Source organism: Sturnira hondurensis, unplaced genomic scaffold (genome assembly GCF_014824575.4).
Source record: "Sturnira hondurensis isolate 20B ecotype Veracruz unplaced genomic scaffold, ASM1482457v3 Scaffold0011880, whole genome shotgun sequence".
NCBI lineage: Eukaryota > Metazoa > Chordata > Mammalia > Chiroptera > Phyllostomidae > Sturnira > Sturnira hondurensis.
The window spans coordinates 1,691,412-1,717,916 of NW_028084511.1; the positions used below are offsets into that span (position 1 = coordinate 1,691,412).

General features: G+C 62.4%; 1 protein-coding gene across 4 annotated transcripts in view; it reads left to right on the forward strand.

The window, feature by feature from the left end:
* DAGLA (diacylglycerol lipase alpha) overlaps positions 1-26,505 on the forward strand; it is a 61,150-nt gene that overhangs the window by 24,462 nt on the left and 10,183 nt on the right. Inside the window, exons 1-10 of one of the 4 annotated variants that reach the window (XM_037060553.1) lie at positions 11,308-11,488; positions 12,588-12,726; positions 13,107-13,318; positions 14,605-14,706; positions 15,066-15,204; positions 18,179-18,266; positions 20,077-20,211; positions 20,850-20,927; positions 22,475-22,599; positions 26,304-26,457. In XM_037060553.1, the coding sequence (XP_036916448.1) occupies positions 12,632-12,726; positions 13,107-13,318; positions 14,605-14,706; positions 15,066-15,204; positions 18,179-18,266; positions 20,077-20,211; positions 20,850-20,927; positions 22,475-22,599; positions 26,304-26,457 (1,128 nt within the window). In that variant the 5' untranslated portion in view covers positions 11,308-11,488; positions 12,588-12,631. Of the gene's footprint in view, positions 1-11,307; positions 11,489-12,587; positions 12,727-13,106; positions 13,319-14,604; positions 14,707-15,065; positions 15,205-16,270; positions 16,511-18,178; positions 18,267-20,076; positions 20,212-20,849; positions 20,928-22,474; positions 22,600-26,303; positions 26,458-26,505 lie in introns of those variants that run through there. The other 3 variants (XM_037060552.1, XM_037060554.1, XM_037060555.1) reach the window with 3 other exon arrangements.

Genomic DNA, 26,505 nt, shown 5'->3' on the forward strand with positions numbered 1-26,505 from the left:
CAGGCAGCCTTGGGTTGAATCTCCTCTGCAGGTTGGTCAGGCCTCTGCTCTCCAGGAGCCCTGCGCCCCCAGCACTTGCCGTGAAGCTGGTAGAAATGCTGGTCATAGGAGACTCAGGGCTTGGGAGCCACAGGTGTCCCTCAGTCCTGGGGTTTTCCCGGCCACGGCCCTGCCCGGTGTGGGTGGGCTCCCAGGCTGCCCGGGTATTCCGGTCAGGCAGGCGCAGCCTAACACTGGTAGGGAGGGGGCGCCCAGGGGGCCCTAGAACCCACAATTCTAGGTCACCTCCTGCAGCATCCAGTAGCGGAGAGGTATTTATAGCAGCCAGCGGCCACCAAGAGCGGAGAAGGCAGCAGGAGTGGTGGCATAGGCCGCCCCCTCGGGTCCCCCAGCCCTGCTGACTCCCTCACTTCCACTCCCCGCCCAGAGCCTGTCTGGGGCCAGCATCAAAGTGCTGGCCTGGGGAGATAGCAGGCGCCATCACACTGCTTCCCCAAGCCCCGGAGGGGAGCAGGTGCCACTTTCTGCCTGGCAGGCGCCTCTGCCTCAGCCAGCCTGGCCAGGACCTCGTCTGTCCCCTCAGCCCCCAAGGGCATCCTGCTAGCACTCGGCGCCCCGGCCTCCTGCTCTCTCAATGGCACTGTCCGCCTTGTTGAAAGGTTCGCTCCCGGGAGTCGCCAGCAGCCTCACCGACCTCCCTGGCACCTGTGGGGGGAGCGAAAAGCCGGCCTCAGGCCTGCTGCTGGCAGGTGCTTGTCAGGACCACAGGCACCTGACCCGGCTGACGGGGAGGAGGTCCCGCCAAATGCCTGTCACCTCCCTGGAGCGCCACTTGGCTGGAGGGCAGCATCCCAGCCCGTTGTCCCCAGGGCTGTGCTGGGCATGTAGCCTCAGCTCCACCTTCTGCCACCCCCAGGGAGCAGGCTAGGAAGAAGGGGCAGTATGACCGGACTGGGGCCCCCAGCCATGAGGGGGAGGCATCTGGAAAGGAAGACGACATCAGACTCAGTCTGAGGTCGAGCCTTTACCTACCCAGGTATAAAATGGGTCCCTCAGCCCAGTCTGGGCAGGAACAGGCAGAAGGATGATGTCTATCAGATGCCCGATGGGGTTGCCCCCTCGTGGGGGCCGGGGCTCCCCTTCTGGCTCTCCCCCATCTCCAGTCTCTACTCTCGGACCCTCCAGGCCCACCCCTCCCCCACTCCTGGCTGGGAAGGAGGCCAGGGAAGGCCGGGTCACCTGAGGAGCCTCCACGTAACAAAGATGACGCAGGTACACCAGGAGTGTGCAGGAGAGTGGGTTGACCAACCAGGGCTGGGGTTGGAGGCCACGCTGGGTTGGGGCCCAGCTTCACAGGGAGGAGCCGCTAAAGGGAGTGGGGCATCTGGAGAGGCGGAAGCCCAGCTGGGGCGTTGGCGAAGGTGGGAGGTGTGGGTGGGAGCAGGAGGTGGGCTGGCCCGCCCGTGGGGACCGGGAGCAGGGGTGGGGCAGCCGTGGGTGGAGAGCTCTACAGCCAATGGGCGGGAGTTTCAATTGTATTTAAAGAGCATTAGGAGCATAACATGCTTTTGAGGAGGGGATTTATTTAATTAAAGATTTAAAGTCTGTGTATGTAGAGGTGGTGCTGCCCAGCATCCCTCTGCGCTGGACTGTGCTCTCAGCACATGACAACTAGGAACTCGCTCTGTCCTCACAACGGCCCCAGGAGGGACGCGCCGCCCTCACTGTCCCGCCTGACAGACGAGGAAGCCATAGTTGACTCACCCTCAGAAGTGGCCTCTGCGCTGCCCTCGGGAGGTTATGGCGTCTGAGGGAACCGGGGCACAGGACAAAAGCTGGGCCTGCACTGTCCGCCCCTGGTGGCAGCAGGCCGCTGAGCCTCCACCCCTTCTGGGAGGCCCGTGGCTACCTGTGCCGGGTCCAGCTTGGCCATGTCCAGGGAGGGAGCGGGACTGTGTGAGTGACAGGAGAGTCAACCACAGGCCTGGTCCTCGGGTTCCTGACGATGTTTTCCGTGACCCTCTTTGTCCTCGTGACTCAGGCCAGGAGACGCGTATGACAGTTGAACTAGCTTGGGCTCCTGCCTGGAGCCCCAGGGGCCTTTCCTCAGCTGACCTGAGCCAAAACAGCAAGTGGAATTCTAGAAGTCAAGGCCAGAATGGACCTGAGATGGCATCCTGTCCAGTGCCTCTCAAACATTTTTAAGTTTCAAGACAGTTTAGTTTGAACACAATGTTGCAAGTGTGAACATTGCATCAAACACCAGGTGGAAGACAGCCAGAAGCTGCTGCCTCCTGCTAGCCCCAGCCATGACCACCTCCCCTCACCTGGGTGTGCCCAAGCGTTCCCAGAAACCCCCTCTGAGGTGCACTGACATCCTCAAACCACTGATTCACTGGGCACAGGAGAGGAGGGGCCATAGCCGGCGGGGCCTGGGTGCCCACATGCCTGCTCCACCCGTGCTCCGTGGGGCAGAGGGTGTTAGTCCTTCCTGCTACGTATGGGAACTCTGCAGACCTCCTCCCCTGGGAAAGAGCTCCAGTTACAAAGTCACTCGATCCCCACCTGCTTCTGTGATGCCCAGGGAATGGTCGGAGTGAAACCCAATAGCCCGAGTGGCGGGCCTGTGTCCTAGATGGCCGTGCTGCCCAGGGAGGTGGCCCCGCCACGGGCCCGTGGCCTGTGCAGCCTTCCGGAGTCCGGGAGCTCTTCACCCAGTGCAGGCCGGACTCTGAGGCCTGGCCGGCAGAGCCACGACAGATGGACCCTGGTGGCTCAGGGTATGCTGGGCGTGGGGGTGGGGCTTCCCAGAGGGGAGGTGTCAGGCTAGGTGTGCCCACTTAGCATCCTCATTAACAGCCTTGTTAGGGGGCTCCTAATAAAGTGGAAGGTGCTAATTCCTCCAGGAGGTGTTGTCAGCACCTGGGACAGGGAATCTGTTCTGGGGAAGCTCTGAGCCGCAGCCAGAGTCCTGCAGATGGACTGCCCTGCCGGGGGTGGGGGGTGGGGGGGCTCCCAGCAAGTGGCTGGAGGAAGAGCAGAGGCCCTGAGGGAGGCTTCGGGTGTGGGGGAGACCGGGGTAGGGGTGGTTAGGATCCTGAACTGGACAGACAAGGAGGAGCGGTGGACCTCTGGCCCCCGGGGCATCCAGAGGCTGAGCTGGAAAGGGACTTCCTTGACATGCTGAGACTCCGAGATGCAGACAGGTGTGGGGCTTCTGGCAGGCACGCAAGGCATGGCCTGGGGTCCGAGCTCCCTGGTCGGAGCTGACCTGTGGCAGGGTGGTTCCTGCCTCACTGGCAGAGGGCGGGCTTGGCCTGGGCAGGTGGGTGCCTAGGAGAGGACGCCATCCTTGCCTGAGAAGGTAGGTCAGGGCGCTGCTCAGGTTGGCCAGGGTGAGGGCAGGGTGGGTCAGCCTGGCCACCAGGGAGAGAGAGCAGGGCCCTTCTGTTTGGGAGCTGACTTAGATGACAGGGAGATTAGCACCACGGCCACACCTCAGGGGCAGGGACTCTGTGCCAGGAGAAGGAAGTCCGAGCACTCTCAGGAGAGGCGATTGATAAATAGTGACCATGACCACTTATCTCTTCTCTGAGCCGAGTGTTTGATGTGGGTTATTTCACTCACTTCTCACGACTGCCTATGAAGTGGGTGCCTTCGTTATCCCATTTTGCATATGAGGAAACTGATGCTCAGAGAACTGAAGGTCACAACCAGAAGTGACGGACCAACGTTCCAACCAGGGCTGCCCCACCCCAGACCTGAGGGGGGCGGCAGTGAGCTCCTCTACCACCTCCAGGTCTGCCAGTCCAAGGGGGCGGGGCCCAGGGAGACAGGAGTAAGGATGTGCCTGAGCATGAGGGGACAGGAGACCACAGGGGCAACACAGAAGGGACTCGGTCCGCATAGAAACAGGTCTGGGATGGGTGCCTGCCCACCCACCTGCCAATGTCCTCCCCACAGACAGGTGGGGTGCAATGGCCCGGGGCTTGGGGACCCATCAGGAGGCCACCTGCACCCCCAACTTTGGGCTGTGCCAGGGTACCTCTGTCCCCCTGCAACAGAATGACTGTGGGACAAGGGCCCATTCTTAGTTTCAGAAAATAAACAGTCTCCCAGGAGGAATTCAGGAGCAAAACATGGCCTGGCCAGAGCCGAGGAACCACTCCTGCTGGTGGGCACAGGCCCGTTCCAACCCCACTGAGAGAGCCTGGCGGAACCCTCCCACACCCCCACGCCCCGTGGAGGACCAGGGCAGGGCTCTGGGTGGGAGGAGGCCTGCCGCCCTCCCGGCCCTCCTCGTTCCCAGAAGCCAGCCACCCTCCTGGGTCAGCTAGCAGGAAGCGAAAGGCCCGGCTGATGCCCGGGGACTTGGCCGGTGTCAGCGACAGGGCCAGTGGCAGATGGCTAATTCTGCTTGCTGCGGATGGATGGGAAATGCTTCGTGTGAGAAATGAAGCTGGAGCGGCTGTGATAAGTGCTAAATGGAGCCCTGTGGAGGGCTCCTCGGGAGGGGCCAGGGGCCCAGACCGGAGCCTCGGGGCCCGGCGCTGCAGCTTACTGGCCGCGTGACCTGGGGCCAGTTACGTAACCTCCCTGGGCCTCGGTTTTCTCATCAGTGAAGTGGAGATAAGAATAACTTACCCCATAGGGTTGTTAGATGAAGTTAAAGAAGGTGATATTCACGAGCTGCTTGCTACAGTACCTACTGTGTAGTAAATGCAAGATAAGAATTGTTAAAAAAAGAAGCAGGTGACAGAATGACCACTGGGGCTATCTCCGTGCCCAGCCCAGGGTGGCTGCAGGCAGGGCTCCAGTAGTTGAGGGTGCCCCTTCTCACCCTCTCCTCTGAACTCCGTGCCAGGGCCCCAGGTCGCCCTTTTGTGGGGAGGGCCCCCCGCCCAGCAAGCCTGGTGCCGCTGGAGCCAGAGAGAACACAGCAGAGACCTGGCACCCGAGCCTGACTTGGCCCTCACCCACTAGGTTATTTAAGCTCTCGGAACCTCAGTTTCCTCATCTGCAACATGGGAATGGCCATACCCCCCAACAGGGTTGTAGTGAGAGAGACGGAAGGTGCCTCCCCTGCCCTTCAAGGTCCTCTTGGCCAGGACTGTGGGGAAGGTGCCTGTGAGTCCAAGACCCTGAGGGCAGGGGGAACATGGGGCAGTGGCATCCCCTCCTGCCCCAGCCATCCCAGGTGCACTGCCACAGGCCCAGGGCCTGGGAGCGTGAGGACCCATCTCGAACTGGACTCCAGCGCCGGCCCTGGGCAGGCTCGGCTCTGCCTTCTGCTCCCGCACAGCTGATGCGAGAAAAGCGACAGCTTTCGGCCCCTAACTTGGGTTGCACACCCGGCACAGCCTGGTGGTGCACGCGGCCTCCAGCCCACGCCTGCTTTCTCTCTGCCGCCGCCCTCGCCGCCTTCCCCCTGCTGTGCCTTTCAGAGCCCAGCCCCTGTCGAGGTCCCTGGCCCCTGGAAGGAGCGCGTCCTCGTCCTCGGGGAGGAAGGAGCTGTGGCTCTTGTCAGTGCGCCTGTGAATAAGCAGCTGGGCCAAAGGCGGACTGGGACTCAGAGGGTGGCTCAAGTAACTCAGGGAGGCCTGGGAGACCCCAGCGCCACCTAGTCTTTGTCACGGGGTCTTCAGGTGAGTGCGGCACCTCTCTGTGTCGCAGTTTCTTCATCCGAGAAGCTGGGGAAGTGCCGCCACAGGCCCGATGAGGTTGGAATGAGACCACACACCGGGTTCTAGCTCTGTGCCCACGCTGTGCACAGCCTGGTGACCGCGGCACACACGATGGGACCCTCCTGGGCTCAGCCTCCTGCATCTGCAGAATGGGCCTGGTACCCACACTCTCCTACAAGGTGTGATGAGGAAGGACCCTAAGGGCCTGCCTCCTCACTCCCTGAGGGATTTTGAAGCCAGCCTCTGGGTGCAGAAACAGGCAATTAGCTGGATCCTGCTCTGCGGAAGCAACGTGTGGTGGTTAACCACAGGTTCTGGAACTGGGCTGTTCTGGACCCAGGCAGGTCACTGAACCCCACCTGTAAAATACAGAGACAGCAGTGACAACCGAGCAGAGTGGTTATGAGGATGACATGAGCCATGTTTGCTATGGGCTTAGACATGGCGCAGGGCGTGGTCAGCGACTGGCCAGTGCCACGGGAGGCAAAACAACAGGGGCCCCCACCCCGAGCTCCCCCCATTGCCTCAGAGCCCTGGAGCATTGCGAAACAGTTCTAGTCAGGGTGCGTTGGCCCCTCCCCCTGAGAGGGGTTGACCAGCCTTGCAGCTAAGAAGCGGAAGAGCAGGGATTTGACCCCTAACGAGACCCGTGCCTTGGACACCATGGAGGAGAGAGCAGGGACCACTTGCCCACCCAGCTAGGTGAGCGGGACCTGCTGGCCAGCCTGCCCTCTGGCCTGGCCCCTCGGGACTGCTCTCTCTGCAGGCTGCCTGGGCCCGGCCTTACGGTGGTTAATTCCCCACTTCGTCTGATGCCCCCCACCCTCAAGACTAGAAAAGCTTCAGCATCCGACACAGAAATGCCTGGAGTCCAACAGGACAAGGGGGCCTAGCAGGCGGCAGGTGCCTGTCCCTGTCAGCTTTTCTGGAGCCCTTTCCAACTTCAGAGCCCTGTACACTAACCAGACCGTGCTCGCCGTGGGCACGGAGTCCCTGCACAGCTGAGAGGCCTTGCCCGCTCCTCAGTCCTCAGTTCCCCTTTCACTGCGGCCACCAGGAAGCTTGGAGTCGGACCATAGTTTCAGGCACTGTGTGCACCTTTATGCCTTGCCCATGTGCAGTGGAGTCCCCCCAGCCTTCTAGGTTAATTTACGTAGTCTTTGTTTCGAGGTTTATTGGTTTTTAAATTTATACTCTACGTCTTCATTGTCGGTGGTTCCGATAAGGCCCGCACAGCCATTTGTTGGGACTACAAATAAATACTAACGTTTACTAACTAACAGAAAGACACGTCTCCCGTTACCCCAGCTCCTCCTTTTTCAGAAGAGGAAACTGAGGCCGGGAGGGGCAGTCACTCTCTGGCCTGGGGATGCTGCTCTTGGTCTGGGACCGGCAGCTCTAGTGTGTGGCGAGGCCTGGCCTGGTCACCAGCCTCAGCAGGCAGTGATCCGAGGGAGGGTGGCCGTGGGTATGAGTGGCTCACCTCCTTCGCCAGCCGAGTGCTGGGGACCCTGCCTGCTGGAGGGGGAGAGCCAGCCACAGCCGACTTGGAGGCCATACGAGTGCTTGCTGCCTTCTTGCAGAGCGATCCCCAGTAAGAGAGCTCGTGTGCTGGCTTGCAAGAGGGCTACGCATGTTTAAGAGCCTGAAAGAGAGGATCGCAGCCCAGGCTCCCTGGGGCGGCAGTCTGTTAATGGCGTGTGTCTCAGGGAGTTGGAGTGGGCATGCCGTGAGAAAGGAGGGGGGGGCGGCTCAGGGATGCCGGGACGCTGTCAGCAGGGAGGTCCGGGAGCCTCTGGGGCCTTTCTGAACCTCAGTTTCCTCGCCCATGAAAGGGGGTACAGGCCGTGTCAGCAGCCCCTTCTAACTGACGTTCCTGCATTCAGTGGGGACTTTGCATGGCTTCAGGAAGGACCTGTGCCCGCTGCCTGCTCAGCCTCCTGCTCCTTGGAAAGTGTCGGGCCAGAGCCTCTGAGCCTCGGCGTCCTCATTCTTCAGTAGTAATGATAAGGGAAGCCAGCACTCGCGGTGAGACAGGTGTCGCAACTGTGAGACTCACTCGGCCTCACGAGAGTCCTGGAGCTGCTACTGTCCTCAGCCCCGGTTTGGAAGTGAGGCCCCGAGACACAGAGATTTACGTAACTTGTCCAAGGTCACGCCGCCAGCAAGCACGGAGCCAGGGCTCAGACATGGCCTGTTTGGGGAGCCCGTGGAGTGGGCACGTTTGCTGTCCTCTGCGTCACTCCTCGAGCGTGGAAGGCAGTTAGTCCCAGATCGGGACTCGGGAGGCATGCGGCTGACGTCACACACATCCTCGTGGCCTGGACCTGGCCATCATCCCTTCAGACTCAATCTCCAGCCCATCCCTGGGCCCAGATGCCCGAGGCTACCTCCCAGCAGATGGGAAAGTTCATGAGCCGACCTGGAAGCTGGAGGTGGCACGGTTGGGGTCTCTCACAGCACCTCGCCTGTGGGAACCAGGTACTGCTGGCGGGCAAGGTGACCTCCTGTGTCCCACACAGTCAGACCCAGTGCAGGGTCATCTGGAGGGTGGACACAGCAGCCTGTGTCCCCCTCTCTGCCCTGGGAACTCTCGGCACACGTCGGCTGGGACCCACTGCCGAGGGCCTCGTCTCCCTTAAATGTGCTCCCAGGGCCAAGCAACAGGGGACCTTGGGGTCAGGCGATGAGGCCCAGGCTGGGTGCTTTAGCCAGCAGCCCCCCAAGGCCCACAGTGCGGGGGGCCGTTACCTGGTCAGGACACAGGTCTGCTCAGCCCAGCCCTGTCCCATCAGGGGGAGCCAGCCGTGGCCAGTCTCAGATGGCCCTGTCATCAAGTCTCAGGAGCTCTGTTAATATGACAGCCACCACAAATAAAGTCTCAGGGTCTTCCAGGGCCTGTGCAGACCCTCTGGTGACACAGTGGTCAGTTTTCCCTACAGACTTCTGGGGGGGGGTGTCACCCCACTTTGCAGAAGGGGACATGAGGCCCCTGGGCAGTGAGGAGAGCCAGAGGAGGCTGGGGAAGCATTGGCAGGGTGGGTCCACAAAAGCCAAGGGTGTGAGCCAAGAGGACTCTTATGACAGGAGAGGAGCCCCCTCAGCAGGACGTGGGGTGCTTCAGGGCACGACTGAATGCGGCTGCTCGGGAGGAGAGGGCAAGGGGGGGGCGGTGAAGGTGAAGGGCCTGCAAGGCCCCCGCCCACATGGACTCCCAGCTGAGAAGGGGCAGGGAGGGCAGCAAGGAATCGGCAAGTTCACTGTAGGACAGCGTGCCTGGGGCTACACTGGAGTGAGGGGTTCCAGGATCCCGTAAGCGGGCAGCCTGTTCAGCCTAAAAAGGGTAAGGTGCCTGGGGGCAATCAGGAGGGTTTGAAAGAGAAGGGACTTCTGGCAGGTCTGGAAAGATGAGTAGGCTTTTTGCCTAGCAGAGGAACTGGGGTGAACGAAGCATACAACCTTTCAAAGAGGTGAATTTAGGGAGCACTGGTATGCGGGCGGTGGCGAGAGGGAGGCGGGACAGTGTGCGAGGGGCTGGAGCGCCTCTGCAGCCAGAAGGAGCCCGCTGGCTGAGAGCAGTGCGCTAGAATCCATCCCCACAGGCTGCACGTGTTTCCTGCCCCAGGACTCAGAGAGGGCAAGGCCCTTGTGCAGCGTGGCACAGCCTGCCTGCTGGCGACTGAGGCCCTGAGCCACTGCCCGAGGGGCCTGGACTCTGCCCTGCAGGCCACAGGGAGCCCTGGAAGGTTTTTAAAGTGGGGAAGAGCATGTGCATTTTTAAGAAGACTTTTGTGTCCCAGGATCGTTAGTGCAGGGACCTGAATCGCCATCAGGGAAACTGGGCTTTGTGGGAGGGAAAGAGAGGGGCTCCCTAGGGCCACTCAAGTCACCCCATTCTCCGAGGGGCCTCTGGCACGTCATTCATGCTTGCCTGGGCTAGGGGCTCAGCCAGCGGTACGGAGAGCCCCACTGTGCCCCTGCTCTCCCCCCACTGGCGGGGGCGCCGTGCAGCCATGGAAGTGCCACTGGCTGGGGTTGGGCGGGGAGGCCGTGGGCTGTTGGAGGGCACTGTCCCCGTGCCCCAGGGAGAAGGGCCAGATGGTCCTCGGCAGCCCCAGACCGGGAAGCAGCCTCTGCCCTCCCCCCTCCAGATGAAATCACATCTCCAGCAGGGGAACAGGCCCCCATTGTGAGGAGCTGGGGTCTCAGAGAAAGGACATCTTTCAGGCCCTTAAAAACAGCAGCCCTGAGATTTATGAATCGGCATGGACTGGGTTGCCCAGCCTCCGCCCAGCAGCAGCACAGGCCCTGCCAGGCCGGCCCCAGAGCCCGGTCTGTCAGTAACCAGCTGGAGAATCTGCTGGCCTGCTCGGGGGAGGAGCAGGGTCCACACACTCCCCCTCTGCCTCAGCGACTCCCCCACCCCGCCCCACTAACACCCTAGGACCAGCACTGCCATTTCCCAGCGCGGCGAGGGCATCTGTGGACGGCCTCCCATGTGGTCCTCACCCGGACTTTTAGCAGGTGGGGTAATCGACCGATGAGGAAACTGAGGCACCACCAGTAAGTCACCTGTCAGCGGGCGGTGGGCTGGTCCCAGGCACAGGCCAGAGGGGGCAGGCTGTGGTCCCCAGACTGGCAACAGGACATTCACTGGGTTCCACATGACCTGGTGGGCAGCGGCACTGGTGGTGGCTGCCGGCCTGGGGCCTGGGGGCAGAGGCTGCTACCGGCCGCATCACCCCGGTGTCCAACAGACCTTCAGCCACTTTTGCAGGGCCAGGGGCCAGGCCAGCCCTACTGCCCCCACCTGAGAGCAGGGAGGCCGTGTGCCTGAGCAAGGCTGCCTGTGCGTTCGAAGGGGATGTCGGGATGGTGTGTGTGAGTCTAAGGAGCATTCTAGACTCCAAGGTCGGGGTGAGAGGCCATTGAGAAGGCCCCTCCAAACCCCCAGGACACACCTAAGGACAAGATGCTCTGGGCTGCTGGCAGGGGCAGGGTCCTCACCCACCACCCGCCACCACCTGCTATCAAAGGGCTGGTGCTCCACCCACGCTGGGCCTGACTAGAGCAGGGGGCGGAGCTGTGACACCTGCTGGGTGGCACCTGCCCTGGGCTGGGGCTGGGCCTCTCAGTCATTCCTTTTGAATGAGGGGGCCCCTGGGCCCAACCCCACACCCCACCTTACCCTCCGGGGGCCCTCTGGAGACTGGGAGGGGCTGTGGAGACCTGGTGGCCGATGCCCAGCTGTCGGCGGCTCTCTCCTGCCCTGGCCCTGCTGCCCCCCACAGTGTCCCAGCCTCTCCCGCCCCGTCCTTTCTAACCGAAGCTTGTGCTGCTGCTGTGCTGTCAGCCACCTGTCACAGATGCGCCCCTGTGGCCCAAGGCCCTGCAGCCCCAGACCCCACCCGGGCCACCAAAGCACACAGCTCGGGGCTCTCCATCCTTCTCCCTGCTTCCCAGAATCCGGGCTCGGACTCCTCCTTGTAGAGAGTGGGATGATGTCACTTCCTGAGGGTGGGGGGAGGAGTAGGCACGACCCCGGCAGACTAGCCCGCCAGCCTGCCTGCCAGGCGGCAGCAGCTAGATGAAGTGGCTGCAGCCGGGAGAGGGAGATGGAGACCAGCCTGGCCGGATGTGCGGCGGCCCCACGCCCCTGGCCCACCCTCAGGGCTGTGCCCAGCAGCTGGGGGAGACTTGCCTGCTTCCTTCCTGAGTGATGCCAGTCTCTGAGGACACTTGTTTTCCCTGGAGCCGTCACAGGGAATGGAGGACTTGCCACCAGCCCCTGGACCCTGTGCCATGTAAGCCCCTGCCAGGCTGGGGCAGCTGTCCACCAGCAGGGCCTCCAGCAGCAGGGTTGGTTACTCTGCAGGGCTGCCCTGGGGGCTCTCCCCAGGGTCCCTGGACCAGCCCACTGTGGGAGCCCCTCAGCCTGCTCCACGACCTTGTTCTCCCGGCTCTAGGGATCAGGGCCCGGTTCCCGGGCACTCGTCCGTCCCTGAGCTTCCCTTGGCTAATTTGAACTCTGTGACTTCAGAGAGTTGGATGCTGGGCAGTAAAGGCTACTTGCTTGGCTCAGGGTGGGCACAGGAGGTGTGGTCTTGGGAGGACAGTGTTACCATGCAGGGCTCACCCTGGGCCAAGCAGGGGCCCTGGGGGCCTCAGACATGCTCTCGCTCCTACATCTCAACCATGTCTTTTCCTACTGAGTGGCATGGCTGAGGTTGGGGATTCTGCCTGGTAGGTACAAAACTAAGCCACAGAGTGTGCTTCTGGGGTTCTAGCAAAGCAAGAAACTGAAGACTTCCGCCAACAAATATTTACTGAGCACCTACTATGTGCTGGGCACTCCCACCTCCAGGCTTGCCATCCCTTACCCCACCTGCCCGAAGGCCTTCAGCCTGCTACCTGCTCTGCCTCTCTCCTGCCGGGTACAGGCTCACGCTTGACTTGGGAAGCCCCACCCACCGCAAGGACTGCAGGCGATGGGCCAGGTTTCCTCGTCCACAGGCAATAGTAGGGCTGGGGGCCTCCCTTGATCCAACACAGGGGAGGCAGCAGGGGAGCCCAGGTCTCCAGTGGAACTGAGCAGTTACTGTTGGATTAGCCCCAGGCACAGCTGACCCCAAGGGGAAAGAGCCAGTCTCAGGGGCCGGAGAGACCTCAGGAGGAGGGCGACACTGGGGTCTGGCCACAGAGGTCCTCTGTGTCGGCAGGGGGGGTGGAGAGGATGGAGGTGGGTCCTGCCCAAAGACGGGTTCGCACTGCCGGGGGCCTGGAGGCCTGTGGGCCGTGGGGGCTGGGAGAGATGCCTGTGCTGCTGAGTGAGCCTGACCAGAGCGTGGTGGCCCGGGTGCCTCGGCGGCCTGGGCAGCCACAGGGTCCCCCGCTGTCTTTCAGGAGGTGAGCGCCAGGCCCGCTGAGCCTCTGCTGAGCCGCCAGCCATGCCTGGGATAGTGGTGTTCCGGCGGCGCTGGTCTGTGGGCAGCGATGACCTCGTCCTGCCAGCCATCTTCCTCTTTCTCCTGCACACCACCTGGTGAGTCTTGGGGCCTCGCCACTGGCCTGGGTTTGAAGAGAAAGGGCTAGAAGGAGTCTTCCCAGCCGTCTGTCCGGATCCTGACTTGCTCCCAGCTCCCAAGTCATATGCTTAAATCACACAGCCCTTTAGGCGGCACCCACGTGGAGCCAAGGGACCCCACCAGGCCCCCACCAGACGGAGCCCAGCCCTGGGCGGGGCTGCTGCTGTCTCCCCTGCTGGCAGCCGGGCTCCCTGCTCTGCTTCCCTGTCCCTGGCGCCTGTGTCCTCCGCGTCCCTGGATGCCCCTGGACAGTGGTTCCGCGCCCACTGAGTCCAGGCTGGGTGGGGTTGCAGGCGGGGTGCAGGCTGTGGCCCCACTCACGTGCCGGTCCCCCCAGGTTTGTGATCCTGTCCGTGGTGCTCTTCGGCCTGGTCTACAACCCCCACGAGGCCTGCTCCCTCAACCTGGTGGACCACGGCCGCGGCTACCTGGGCATCCTGCTGAGCTGCATGATCGCCGAGATGGCCATCATCTGGCTGAGCATGCGCGGAGGCATCCTCTACACGGAGCCCCGCGAGTCCATGCAGTACGTGCTCTACGTGCGCCTGGGTAAGGGCCGCCGCCGCGGGTGGGGGCTGCTTTGGACCACCCCACCCGCCCCCTGCTCTGTGCTCCCGTCACGCAGCCCACGTGCGATGGAGTCCAGCAGACTTGCTGGTCTGAAGCTCTAGACCAGGGAGGGGCAGACCTTGGCCCGGAGGCCACACCCAGCCCACTGTCTGTTTTGTGAATAAAGTTTTATTGGGGCCCAGCCACACGCACTCATGCACGTGCTCCTTGTCTCTGGCTGCGTTCAGGGGACCACAGCGGAGCTGCGGAGTTGCGACAGAGGATGTGACCCGCAGAGTCTGACATGCTTACTCTCTGGCCTTTACCGGAAAGTTCACCAACCCTGTTCTAGGCTGTCTCCTCAGCCGCTTTGTGACCCCCCCCACCTTCCTGGGAAAAGCCCCCAGGGGCCTGCACCAGCTGGCTCCCTGAAGGGCCAGCCTCTGCCCTCCTCCTGGGCTTCTCCCTAGCAAACACTCCTCTCAGGCTTCTATGAACCAGGTGGCCCTTCCCTCACGTCAACCCTGGGAGGACCCGTTACTAGTCTTGTTTCACAAATGGGGGCTCTGGGGCCCAGGGAGGTTGATCTGCTCCCTCAGGGCCACGTGGCCTCTGTGCAGGCGTCAGAGCCGAGGTTCGAACCAAGGCCAAAGTCTGGCTCCAAAGTCTGGCCACATTGCCACACCGCGCTGCCTGGAGAGCTGGGGCTTCCAAGGCTGCCCCAGTGCCCGCCCCCCAACTCTGCCTCAGTCCGGGGCTCAGGGTGCCGGGAGCAGCGCTGTAGCGCCTCCTCCCCCCTCCCGCCTCAAGTGCCAGGGCCTCTTCCTGGGTGAATAGCAGCCTCCCTGACGTGAGCCCCCGCCCGTCTGATTCCCACACAACGGTGTCTCACACAGACACTGTCACCCATTTCACAGACGAGGAAGCGGAGGCTCAGACACACTAGGTAACGTGCCTAAGATTTGTCTGAGTCCAGAGTTCATGGTTATAACCCTAAAATCCCGAAAGAACAGGGAAATGCCTCTTCATCATCCTCCTTTCCAGTCTCCTCCTCTGGGAGTGTTGGGGCCGGAGGGCACACTGCAACGGGACAGAGTTGGGGGGGAGCCGCACCCCTGGGCCCTCTCCTCCACAAGGCCTGGGGGTGGGCAGCGGTGGGGGTCTGATGCCCCTGCTGCCAAGCTGGCCAAGGCCCTGCAGTAGGAGGGGCCAGGCTGAGGTTCCAGGGTCCTTCCCTGTGGGCAGAGGGTGGCCATCCTTCAGCCAGGGCCCTGCTGTCCTCACAGCCATCCTGGTGATCGAGTTCATCTATGCCATCGTGGGCATCGTCTGGCTCACTCAGTACTACACCTCCTGCAATGACCTCACCGCCAAGAACGTCACTCTTGGTATGTCCGCCAGCCATGGGGGTGGCAGGGACAGGGTAGGAGAGGAGCCTGAGGAGGGACTGTGGGTTCACCCATGTGGGTGGGACCCCAGTCTAGGGGAGCAGCAGCAGGCACAGAGCTGCCCAGGGCAACAGTCGAGGGCCCCTCAGCGTCTCACTGGAAACCTAGAGTTGCCTGCCCTATGCCAAGGGTGGTCCTTGGGGTCACAGCCCAGAAGGGGATGGCAACATGGCCAGAGCCTGGAGCCAGGGCTTCTGAGCCCTGTTGGGTGCCAGCAGCCGTTGGGGGCAAGAGCTGGTGAGCCAGGGAGGTGTCCTCAGCAGCACCTGTACCTCTTGCTTCCCACGCCGCCCCTGTAGGAATGGTCGTCTGCAACTGGGTGGTCATCCTCAGCGTCTGCATCACTGTCCTCTGCGTCTTCGATCCCACGGGCCGCACCTTCGTCAAGCTGAGAGCCACCAAGAGGAGGCAGCGCAACCTTCGGACCTACAACCTACGGTCAGTTGGCCAGGCAGTGGCCAGTCCCCTCGTGGGATTTGCAGGCAGGTGGGCAAGGCTGGCCCCGTGCCTCCCAAACTGCATCGCAACCTGTGTGAGCCACGGCTTAGCCCAAGGCCTAGTCTGTCCCCGCCTCAGTCTCCTGGTCTATAAAGTGGAATAATGGTAGTGCCTGCCTCATGCTGCTGTTTGGAGATTGAAAGCAGATCATACCTGCCAAGTGGCCAACACAGCGTGCCCAGTGGTTTGCACTCGGTAGACAGTGGCTGTTGCCCTCATTTTCAGTGCCAGCGACACGGCAGTGCTAGCAGGAGGCACGTGCAAGCTGAGCCAATCGTGTATGTTAACCAACAGTATCTCCGTGGGGTAGCCATTACCATCACCCTCCCTGCAGGTGAAGACACTGGCCCGAGGAGAGGCTGTGTGACTGGCCTGGGGTGACTCAGCTGCTGGGAGATGGGGCGGGGACCAGGCCCAGGCAGCGGGCTTGAGAGCCCGTGCTCTTAACCACTGGCTGGGCTGCCTCCGGGGTTAAGGGGGCTGGAGGAGGTTAGCCAAGGAAGGCTTCCTGGAGGGGTAGGTTTTCCCCGGTGTTTTGAAGAATGGGGAAGGCTGAGCCATGGCAGAGAGAATGAGGGAGGGAACCCGGGATCACAGCAGTTCTTGTTTATTGAAAGGAATAAAGAGGGGGTTTCCAGGGTGGGCCGCAGTTAGCCCTGTTCATCAAGCTCGTGCTGAGAGTCAGGCCCTGCCCTTTCCAGTGCCAGGCCTCCCACCAGCCCTGGTGCGGCCATGAGTCCGATTCTGCACGTAGGAGTCGGAACCCCAGGGAGGCCCGGGTCGTGGGGGTGGAGCATGGAACTGGGTCCACATCGGCAGCACGGGGCCGTGGGGTCAGGAGCCCTCAGCCAGAGGGGCGGGTTGCCCGGGGCCCCATGCCCAGCAGGCACCTCCCCACTCCACCCTCCGCCCTCCACGTCAGCTCGGCACTGCAGCCAGAGCCACGCCCAGGCCTAGGCTGGCCACCTCCCAGCCCGGAATGCCAGTTCTCAGGGCCAAGGCTCTGGAGCCGTTTTTCCTCCCCGGGTGGCCGGCCACCACCCCCGTCCCACTTTGCTCGCTCTGAGCACACACCCCCACCCGACCTAGTTTCTGAGCCCCTGGGGCCCTGGAAGAAAATCTCCCCTCCCTGACTCTGGGTAATTGCCTTTGGGACCCAGGGCAGCCAACACCTTTGCAGCTTGGGGTTGGCAGTGGCTGTCATTTTAATGGGAACGTCTTCATGCGACCGCTGGGCCCTGTGCAGGTGAGTGAGAGACTTCAGAGCTCACAGGTCCTGTCTGGCAGCAGTTGCTGCAGCTCTTGGGCCAGGCCCAGGATGGCCACCCAGGCCGTGGCTGGCCTAGCGGGGCCACCTCTCGGGCTGTTCCCCACTCCCCCTCCCTCTGCTGGGAAACCATCAGTTTTTCTAACCCGGGCATTTGCAAGCCCTTGGGCCCTTCATCATCCACTTCCAGGCTTGGGGATGCGCATAAGGCCTGCTGTGCCTTGCTGACAGGTTAATTTAGTTTCTGGAAGTCAGGAAGCTATCTGAGTCCTCGGCCCTTTCTCCTAGTGACAACTGGTGGGAGTTGGGAGATGGTTATGTCCAGCATTCTTCCTTGGAAGCCTTGACCTTGGGTCTTTGCAGGAGTGTCTGTCCTCCCTTCCCTTTAGTGAGTCCCAGGCCAGAGGATTGCTGATCCGTGAACTTTTCCAGTCTGGATTTAGTATGTCTCACTCTGTATTGGTGTCTGCAGCCTAAACTTAATGCATTAGGCCAAACCTGTCACCATTGCCATCTGCCCCCTGGTGGACATAAAGAGTACCGCAGTGCGGTGTACAGTCAGCGCTTCCATCAAGCTGGAGACACAGCAGGACATTTTCTTTGAACCTTTGAAAACCCCATTAGGTTAGAAAGGGTTAAAGAAAGCGATGCTCTGGGAGTCCGGCTTGGCCAGCATGCTTTCTCTTTCTCAAACCTCGGGTGGGTGGGACACTGGTTTAGGATGAGGCTGGCAGGTCCCGGAAACCACTCTCTGTGTGCCCGTTCCTCCCCTCCTGTAGCCCTGGAAGGCCCTATGGCTTCCCCTGGCCTGGTGGGACCAGGGTCGGGAGCAAGAAGTGGCCTTGGCCACAGAGAAGAGTGCAGGGGCTTGGGAGGGAGGGCCCGGCCTGTCCCTTCTGACGGATGCTAAGTGCCTGCATGCGCTCAGGGCCGCCATGCCCGCCCCTCCCAACCGCCTGGCATCAGGCTCTGACAGGGCCTGTGGGAGGGCACAAGTCACAGAGGCACGCCAGCCCCTTCTTGCTTGGTCTGGAAATGTCCGTTTTCAATATTGGGCCTGTCGTTGCCATGCTGAAAACACACCGGCCTCCGAGCACCCTACCGAGGAGGGGCCCCTACAGGGCCTGCCCCCCCCACACCGCTCTGCCTTTGGGTGCACACTCTTGGATACCCGACTCCCCACCCGAACAGCCAGACTTGGGTGTCTGAGGACAGGGGTGGGCATGGCCAGGGCCAGTCGTGCAGATGAAGGCTGGGGGTAACAGGTCCAAGGAACTGGGAAATCCAGAGCCTCAGTCAGCCCTGTGCCTCCCCCACGTGCAGAGGGTGTGACCGTCTGAAGCCTTTCTGAGCAGAGGCAGCTCTGTGCGGCAGGTTGGGGCTGCCCGCTCCGGAGCCCCCAAGGCAGGCTGGTGTTCAGTCTGCAAAAGCTGGGTGCCCGGGCCATCGGCATACCACCTTAGGCCAGCAGGAGTCCCCTCAGGGGCAGCCTGGTCACTGGCCACTCCACTTTGGCTGGGCCCAGACGCCCTGAAGGAGTCTTTTCGTGGGGTGCTGGGAACAGGCCACCCTGTTTTCATAATGACCGAGCGCTGGCTCTGCGGTCCAGCCCTATGACCTCACACATGCCAACTCCCCTCCTTGCAGGCACCGGTTAGAGGAGGGTCAGGCCACCAGCTGGTCGCGCCGGCTCAAAGTGTTTCTCTGCTGCACCCGGACCAAGGACTCGCAGTCAGTAAGTGCCAGGAGGTGGCATCCCGAGGGCTCGTGTCCTGCTGTCCATGCCTCAGGAGCCTTGGCTCATGGGCAGAGCTGGGTGGGCCTGGCTGGAGGGAGGCGACCGGGTTCGGAGTGGGAGCCAGGTGGCAGCCTGCACATATACGAGCCCCCTCCTGCATGTGAAACAGCTGACCTCTCGCTTCGTCAAGGGAACAGAAATATTGGAAGGTCTTTCACTGACCACCCCCCACCTTGGAACTCAGAGTCTAGTTTATGAGACACTCAAAAACTGAGGCAACTCGAAGTCAAAGAAAAGCAGCGTCTCACCAGCTGCAAACCAGCTGGAAGTCTGCAAAGCGCTCAGTGCAGCCCTGGGCACACAGTCGGCCTTGGCTCCTGGTGCTCCGAGGAACAACCTGGCGGCAGGGAGCTGCAGAAGGGGATGGGGAGGCAGGGCCCTCGGGGCCTCAGGCAGAGCTCCCGGCGCTCACAGGGCCCTTGGAGACCATCTAGTCCAGCCCTTCGTTCTGCAGATCGGGCAGCTGAGACCCAGAGAGGTGGGGTGTCCCACAGCTAGTTAGTGGCAGAGCCAGTGAGGACAGGAGACTGCTCCTCCCTGAGCGTGGAAGCCACCAGAAGCCTCGAGTGGCTCTTTCCCACCAGCAGCCCCCGGTGAGGTGTGGAGTGAATACTCGAGTATAAGACAGGGCCCCCTCCAAGTTTCCCTGGTGGGTGGGAAACACCCCCACCTAAGGGTCTAAGGAGTCATGGCCCAGGGCCTGGTTCACAGGCAGGCCATGTGGAGCTCGGGGAGCTGCCCCCTGGCAGACGGGGGCCAGGCCTTCCAGGGCTGGAGAAGGGTACACGGCAGAGTCAGAGCTGGTGTTGGAGTCTGGTGAGAAGGCAGAACACCACAGTGGGGCTAAGTGTGGGGAGAAGGAGTCAGGTCCAGCCCAGAGTACATTTTCTTCAACTTTTGCCGTGTTCCTTAACAACTTGAATTGGATGCCAACATTTAAACATCAACTTCTGTGTGTTTGGATGGGGCAGCTTGGGCCTCTCGAAGGGCCGCACCATCGGGGCCAAGCCGCAGCTGGCTCCTTTTGGCTCCCCAGGTGTTTGAGTTTGCAACGCTTTGTTTGTCTTTCTGAGCAAGGGCCAGACACTCAAGGGTGGACCAGCGGCACAACCAGTCGCCCTAAGTGTTTTCCCAGCACAGGCTCTCCAAACAGGCTAGGGGCAAGGCTCCAGACGGCAGCTTGGTGCGAGGCAGGGAGGACTCAGGGCCCAGGAACCAGCAGGGCCGTCCCGAGGTCGGGGTTAGCTGGGAAGCCAGAGCAGCCCCTGGCCCAGCCCTGCACCCTGCTCCAGGCACATGGTGGGGTCCCTGAGCCTGCAGCCCTGGGCAGGAGCTGGGAAGAAACTCAGAGGTGGGAGGAAGCAGGCAGGAGCTTAGTTTTGGCTTCTCTGCTAGAGAGAAAGGCCGGAGAAGAAACCCGCGGGCTGTGCAGGCCTTGATGCCTAGTGTGTGGGGAAAGAGCAGGAAATGGCTCCAGGTGGCATCTGTGCGTGCTAGACGGTGAGTGCCCTAGGAGCTCCGAGGACAGAGGAGGGCCGGGAGGTGGTGAGGGAGAAGGGTCAGGTCTGCGGGGCCCAGAGTGAGGCCCTCAGGCTGGCACTCCAGAGGGCTGCACGGGGTCGATGCCTCGAGGTGCCAGGGTGAACCTGTGCAGGGGCCCAAGCAGACACCTGGGCCCAGGGTATTCACTTCTGTCTCTCCTTCTCTCTCCTGCTGCCCCTGCCCACTGCTTCCCTGGACCTCATAGGATGCCTACTCCGAAATCGCCTACCTCTTTGCTGAGTTTTTCCGGGACCTGGACATTGTGCCGTCTGATATCATCGCCGGCCTGGTCCTGCTTCGGCAGCGACAGCGGGCCAAGCGCAATGCTGTGCTGGACGAGGTGAGCACGGGCCCCTCTCCAGGTGCCGCCCCACACCGCCTCCCACCCAGGCCTCTCCCGGCCACCCCTGCCGTCGCCGCTGCTCCTGGTGCCTGGGTTTACACATCTCTTGGGCCCTGGAAGCCACCCTCTGCTGCTCAGCCCCCTCTCTTCCCCAGCTCACTCCTGCAGCCACCACTCATGGCTCTGGCTTGAGCCACGCCCCCTGCTGGGCCACATGTGGCAGCTTCCCGGCCAGGCCTCCACAAGGGACTTGTGAGCACAGGGGCTAATGTGTGATGCAGCTCGGGCTTTAGCCTGTGCCCTCGCCTCTCTGTCCCGCCCACTCCACACCCCACAACACACCAGTCCTAGCTGGGGTCTCCCAGCATCTCCCACAAAGTGTGTCCCCCCCGCCGGGCCTAGGAATGTCCCCAGCGAAGGTTGGGGATGGCTCTTCGAATAGAAGGGAAGCAAATAGCAATATGATGAGACCCCAGCTTTTGAGAACTGCTGGGTCACAGAAGAGCGGGATACCACAGGACCCTCTGGCTCCCAAGGCCCCCAGGAAGCAGGCAGAGCACAGGGCGGGGCACCCAGACCCCTCCTTCAGCATGCAGCTGGCCTGGGGCCACCACCTGCACACACCTGTTTCACAGGCCAACAATGACATCTTGGCCTTCCTGTCCGGGATGCCAGTGACCAGGAACACCAAGTACCTCGACCTCAAGAACTCGGTGAGTCAGAACCTCCCCCCACCCACCCTGTCTCTCCCTCGGCAGGAATGACCCCAGCAAACCGCCTGCTCCAGCCAGCCCCTCCTCTCGGCCACGCCCCCTTCCTCCCAAGAGCCCCGCCCCCTTGCTGGCTGTACAGAGGAACCCCCTGAATCTGCTTGACTGTGCTGGATGTTTGGCCCTGGTCTCTCAGGACTATGAAGTACTTCCCAGAGTGTGCCGTGCTGTGATTGCTGTCGCTGCTGTCACTGCTACTGTCACAAAAGGCAGTGGGACGCAGCACTTTGGGTTCCAGCTTCCAGCTGGAGCCTCTTCTCCTGGACCTCCCGCAGAAACCAGTGCGGGGAGAGGGGCGCTGTCCGGCGCCAGCTCTGCCTGAGGAGCCAACCGATGGGTTGTGCGTCAGCTCCCACGGTCACTGTGGCCTTGAGCGAGTCCCTGACCGCCCCCCCCCCACCAATGCCTGTCCACTTGTGCATACCTGGTCCTGGGCACACCTTCCACTCAGCTCTGGTGGGGAGGAAGTCAGCCCTCCCGCGTCCAGTTTGCAGTGTGGTGCCGGCAAACAGTGATGCCTGTCGGGGTTCACCCTCCCATCTGCACCCCCTGGAAAAGCCTCTGGTCTCCCTCTGCCCCCACTCCCCAAAGAGGGCAGATGGGCAGACAGGCAGCCGGGCAGACAGCCGAGCCTCTGGGTGCTGAGTCCCCGCCTGCTGCGGGCAGAGGCTGCCACGCCCCACCCTGCAGCCCGGAGCTCTGGCACTCGGAGAGGGTAAGACCTTCTCCAGCTCGTTCCTGAAGAGCAGATGAGTGGCCCAGGCTGGGTTCCACCACTCTGGGCCCTGATTAAGGCCGAACCTCTTCAACGTCACAGGATGACTCATCACCCTCTTTAACTTGTACAAGGTGGATAATGCCCTCTCAGCATGGGAGTGCTCTGTTCCCTGGGGCACAGGGACACTGACCAGAGCTTCAGTTTGCTGGGACACCCTTGCCTTCTGCCTCCTTCCAGCCCTTCAGGCCGGTAACCACAGGCCCTGGCCTCAGACACTGGGTTTCCAGCTGGCCCCTTTCCCCAGAGAGATCCGCCTCTGCCCAGATGCCCCTTTCAAGCTGGTGACTCAGTGCATCGAGCCAGAGAGTCAGCGACTAGTGTGTCCACGTCCAGAGCCAGCCCATGGCTCAAGGCCTGGACACCCTTAGCCAGAGGGCCTGGACCTCATTGCAGAGGTGGGGGAGGGGCAGGATGACCACTCACCCCTCCCCTTATCTCCCCTTATTGGGAAACTGGGCGAGGAAATCGATCCAGTGCTCCCAGTGTTTTTCTGTCCCCAATCGGTAATTCAGAGATTGGAGCAACAGGACAGGTCTCTGGAGGATGCGTGCCCTGGTTGCAGGGAGATAATTAGGGAAATGCAATTAGCATTTGGAGGGGCGGTTCCTCCTGCAAGACGGGAGGGGGTCTGCAGCCCCTGGGGAGCTCTTGGGCCCTGAGGCTGCAGGGTCCAAGGTCAGGAGGTGACGGCCCGCTGCCTCGTGTTTTCCAGCAAGAGATGCTACGGTACAAGGAGGTCTGCTACTACATGCTGTTTGCACTGGCAGCCTACGGCTGGCCCATGTACCTGATGCGTAAGCCCGCCTGTGGCCTCTGCCAGCTGGCGAGGTCCTGCTCGTGAGTACCACCCCCCTCCCCCCTCCCCGCCCACTGACCTGGAAGTATGGAGGGGCTGAGGTCGAGAAGCTGGGCCCTCAGAGGGAGGCTCTCGCTTCCCCTCAGCAGGTGGCTTCCATGCCCTGGTCAGCCTCCCCTTGAGGCCTGTGCAGCCTCCTGGGCCTCGGCCTCCCTGGCGCTGTGTTAGCCCTGGGCAGGGGAGGGCCTGGGGTCAGGCAGCTCCAGGTTTACGTCTGGACACTGGCCCTCACCGCCTTGCGCAGGCCTGCCTCCTGCTGCCAGCCTCAGTTTGTCAAGTGGGCACGGGGGTGCACACCACCTGCAATGCTGTGAGGGGCTTAGATGAGTCGCTGCCTGCCTGCTACTGCTGGTTCCTGTCCTCCACCTGACCCGCTCCCCCGCTCCCCTCTGCGCGCACCTTCCCTTCTCCCGCCCCATCCTGTGCTCTGCCTCTCGGAAAGAAAGGACTTTCCTGCTGGAGAGACCCCTCCACAGGGGCCTCTGGGAAGGCCCTTCAGTGGAAGGTTCTGCCCAGGAGCTGGCGNCCGCCCACTGGCCTGCAAGTATGGAGGGGCTGAGGTCCAGAAGCTGGGCCCTCAGAGGGAGGCTCTCGCTTCCCCTCAGCAGGTGGCTTCCATGCCCTGGTCAGCCTCCCCTCGAGGCCTGTGCAGCCTCCTGGGCCTCGGCCTCCCTGGCGCTGTGTTAGCCCTGGGGTCAGGCAGCTCCAGGTTTACGTCTGGACACTGGCCCTCACCGCCTTGCGCAGGCCTGCCTCCCGCTGCCAGCCTCAGTTTGTCAAGTGGGCACGGGGGTGCACACCACCTGCAATGCTGTGAGGGGCTTAGATGAGTCGCTGCCCGCCTGCTACTGCTGGTTCCTGTCCTCCGCCTGACCCGCTCCCCCGCTCCCCTCTGCGCTCACCTTCCCTTCTCCCGCCCCATCCTGTGCTCTGCCTCTCGGAAAGAAAGGACTTTCCTGCTGGAGAGACCCCTCCACAGGGGCCTCTGGGAAGGCCCTTCAGTGGAAGGTTCTGCCCAGGAGCTGGCGTGCCCTCAGCCTTCACCTGCCTGCGGTCGGGTGCCGCCCTCAGTCGGTGCCCGGCCGGGCTGGCTTCGGCTTCCCCTGGTGGGCCAGAGGAGCGCGAGGCTCCAGGAGGGCCCTTCCCTGTGCCAGCTGTCCCTGCGGGCAGCCTCGGCTGGGCAGAAGGAGGACAGCTCCCTGGCTCCCTGCTCTAGAAAGGCTGGCAGGCAGCGTCTGTCTGCAGCACCCCTGCTCTCAGGACCTTGTTTCCACCAGCCCCCCAGCAAGGACAGAGCGCCCCGTGCCTCAGCCCCCGCCCCGCTGGTGCGCCTCCTGGCATCCTTGGGAGCGCCCGCTGAGGCTGAGAGCTTCTCGAGATGAGCACCAGCCCGGGAGGCCCCTGGCCCAGGCTCTGACAGGCCCTTCTCTGCTGTTTGGCAGCAGGGTGGGGACATCATTTGTATGGCAGTGTCTGTCCTGCCTGCCCACAGGCCATCTCAGAGGCCAGGGAGCCCTGGCAGGCGGGGCACGAGGCGCTCCGCAGGCAGGAGGCGTGTTGGCGCTGGCAGCAGCTCCTTGCTGCTATCAGAGCGGGTCCTCAGACCCAGCACTGACAGGAGGAAGGCAGGCTGTCCGCCTGCCTTGGGCGCAGGCCCTCCACCCTGCAGCATTTCTCCCATCATCCCATACCCCACGTCCCACGAGGAGCAGGGCAGGCCAGGCCTGCCGGTGGCCCTGCCTCTGTCTCCCCTTGCCAGGAGTGCCAGCCTTCAGGCTGTGGGCCCTGCCACTCAGCGGTGCCCTGGCCCCAGTCACCGACCCAGAGGCAGCCTCTCGCGGGACTGAGGGAGAGCCACTGTAGATGGAGTGCCTGTCCCATGCCGGGCCCTGTTGGCACCTTGGGCCTTTGGTGTCACACTAGCCTCAGGAAGTAGCCATCAGCACCTGCTCCTACAGAGGAGGAAACTGGGCTTTGGGCAGCCTAGCGCCCTCCAGGCCCTCGCCACCAGGAAGGGACATTCTGGAGCAAGGACTCAAGTCCCGCCTATTTCCCAAGGCCACGCTTCGGGGACCACATTTCAGTGGGAGAGGAGGGGCTGAAGCTGGAGAGAGCAGACAGCTGCCTGAGAAGCAGGAGCCTGGCCCCCACACTCAGGCCCCCTGACTCACTTGGCCTGGCATGGGGGGGGACTCTCTGGGCATGCACTGAGGTGGTCTCCCGGGAGATTTGACTCCACTCCGCGTTTTCTCAGCAAGGTTTCTCCCCTTTAGGAAGTGTGTGACAGCCCTTTGGCTGATACTCAAGTGAAGACAAACCTCATCATCATCAAAATTCAAGATTCTTCATAAAAACTCAGCAGTCGTCTCAAGACAGCTAGCAGGGGCAGGCCAAGTGCTTTCCTGGCTCCTGGCTTGATCTGTTGGGCTCTGGCTCCCTCTGGTGGCTTAAGGAGCAGCTGCACCCCTTGCAGGGGCCTAGTTCAGCTGCTCACACCCATTCATTCATTCATTCATTTTGGGGAGCCTACCATGGGCCTGGCACTGTTTTGGGTGCTGGTGAAGTGACATGGCTCTGAAGCAGAGCAAAGCCTACTGAGGCACATACAATGCACAGACCAGGAAACCAGATGGCTGTTTTGGAGAAAAATGAGCTGAGCGTGGGAATGCCGGTGGGGGGCTGGCTGTGTTAGGCAAGGTGGCCAGGGGGTGCCGCCCCGTAATATACATTTCAACAGACGCCTGCAGGAAGCAAGTCCAGCCACACAGTATCCAGGGGAAGAGTGTCACAGGCAGCATGGGCCATGGGTGTGGAGGCAGGAGTTCGGCCAACGTGTCTGGAGGGCAAGAAGGCCGCTGGCCAGAGGGGAGTTGGAGGCAGCAGGCCAGAGAACCAGGGCCAGACAGGGCAGGGCCCTCGGCGCTGAGAGCATCGGGCTCTTAGAGTGGGCAAGGAGGGCAGCGTTTAAGGGTGTGAGTGCAGCGACATGGCTTGACATATCTTGAAGGGCCAGCTGCTGAGTCGAGAAGGTGACGTAGACGAGGGAGACCAGGCAGGAGGCTACGGTGACACTCCAAGGCAGAGGTCATGGTGGCCTGGAGCAGGGTGCAGGGGTGCAGTCTGGCCGTGAACCTGAAGGCCGAGGGGGCCGATGTGCTGCCAGCTTGATGAGGGGGGCCAGGTGGGGAGGGGACGGAAGATGGCTCAGTCTGGGGCTGAGGGATGAGCGGGCGGGGTGTGGAGGGCAGTGGGGAGCGCACTCTGGGCCTGGGGCCTGGGAGGCTGAGGTCTTGTGGGCGGGTGGATGGGAGCATCTGGATGGTCAGTCAGCACAGAGGTGGCGTTAAACCCTGAGACCTGATGAGCCCCTGCAGGAGCGGGTAGAGCCCGAGGGGAGGGGAGCCTGGCCTAGACCTCTGGGCCTTGGGGACAGGACTGGCCAAGGAGGCTGCCACTGAGGAAGCGCAGTCCAGGAGAGAGGCCACCTCGCGGGGGAGGGAGGAGTCCCCAGGTCACAGGTCACATGCTGCCAGACGCCCAGGGAGACAAGGGCCGGGAACTGTCTAGTGGAGCTTTGCAAGGAGGCCTGGCAGGCGGCGGGCTGCAAGGGCGGGCTGCGGAGAGGGTGGCAGGACACCGCTCTGCTGGCGGCCCCTGCCCTCAGCTCCCATGCCCCACCCCCCAGGTGCTGCTTGTGCCCCGCCAGGCCTCGGTTCGCCCCTGGAGTCACCATCGAGGAAGACAACTGCTGTGGCTGCAACGCCATCGCCATCCGGCGCCACTTTCTGGACGAGAACATGACGGCGGTGGACATCGTCTACACCTCCTGCCACGATGCGGTGAGGGGCCTGACGGCCTGGGCCAGGCAAGGAGGGCAGGCCAGACTG